The sequence below is a fragment of the Mandrillus leucophaeus genome, unplaced genomic scaffold (assembly GCF_000951045.1).
Source record: "Mandrillus leucophaeus isolate KB7577 unplaced genomic scaffold, Mleu.le_1.0 Scaffold23, whole genome shotgun sequence".
Lineage (NCBI taxonomy): Eukaryota > Metazoa > Chordata > Mammalia > Primates > Cercopithecidae > Mandrillus > Mandrillus leucophaeus.
Window position 1 is genome coordinate 3,446,765 of NW_012102365.1, and position 1,129 is coordinate 3,447,893.

The following is a 1,129-nucleotide window of genomic DNA, read 5'->3' on the forward strand; positions in this document are numbered from 1 at the left end:
AACGTGCAGAAAAAGCAGAGCTGCATGGCTGTGGGCAACTCTAAGCCAAATATTTGGCTCAGAACAGGTGTCCATGGGACAAAAAAGAATGATCCTCCACTTGACCAAGAGAAAAATGATTCTCCCAGAAGCACAAAGCATACTCTTGCCCCTCAGGCATTGCCTTTGTCCATCGCACCCATCCATTCGTCTTTACCTACAGCCAAGGGCCTGGAATCGCAAAGAGAAGCCATGCTGGGCTGGGCAGAGCAGAGCAGGGTGTGGGGTGGGGAGAGAGGGTGGAGGGTTTTATAAACTTAACAGCAATAGTAAAAGGGGAGGGATTGAGGGAAGGACAGAGTGTTGGAGGGCCAGAGACTAGTCCTGGGATGGAAACAGCAACTTGTACAGTGGCTGAGAAAATAGGATATAGTTTTGATTTTTTTAAATTGTAAAATATTTTGGAGGGAGAACAAAATCTTTTAACATTTTGAATAAATTTAGAGTTTTATAAAATAGGCCATTTGTTTTCTACACACTCCCTGCTTTTTAAGGGAGCACATACTATGGGCCAGGCACTGCTGGGAAAGACAGAATGAACTATAAACCTGGTGTTGAGGCTACAACCCAACTTAAGTGATGTCAAGATGTCCTTAGGTGCCAGCCAGCTGTCAGTGTGACTAACAAAGGCTTCAAATCTGTCAAGAAGGAAGAAAAAAGTTGAGTTTTGTTTGGGTATTTCTGTTTCGGAGTCACTGGATTATTTTTAAATGCTGCATAGTACAATAGAGGTGGGGTGGATCTTTTAATGCCAAACGAAGATTTTTTTTTTTTTTTTTTTCCCGAGACAGACTTTCTCTCTTGTCACCCAGGCTGGAGTGCAATGGCACAATCTCGGCTCACTGCAACCTCCGCCTCCCGGGTTCAGGCAATTCTCCTGCCTCAGCCTCCCGAGTAGCTGGGATTACAGGCATGCGTCACCACACCTGGCTAAATTGTTTTGTATTTTTAGTAGATACGGGGTCTTGCCCCGTTGGTCAGGCTGGTCCCAAACACCCGATCTCAGGTGATCTGCCTGCTTCGGCCTCCCAAAGTGCTAGGATTACAGGCGTGAGCCACTGCGCCTGGCCTTTTTTTTTTTTTTTTTTTT

General features: G+C 45.4%; 1 protein-coding gene across 1 annotated transcript in view; it reads left to right on the forward strand.

Moving 5' to 3' along the window:
* Positions 1–703, forward strand: part of RCC1 (regulator of chromosome condensation 1) — a 17,732-nt gene extending 17,029 nt beyond the window's left edge. The window contains exon 11 of the mRNA XM_011981761.1: positions 637–703. Within this exon, the coding sequence (XP_011837151.1) occupies positions 637–703 (67 nt within the window). The remainder of the gene's footprint in view (positions 1–636) is intronic.
* Positions 704–1,129: the final 426 nt, after the last annotated feature.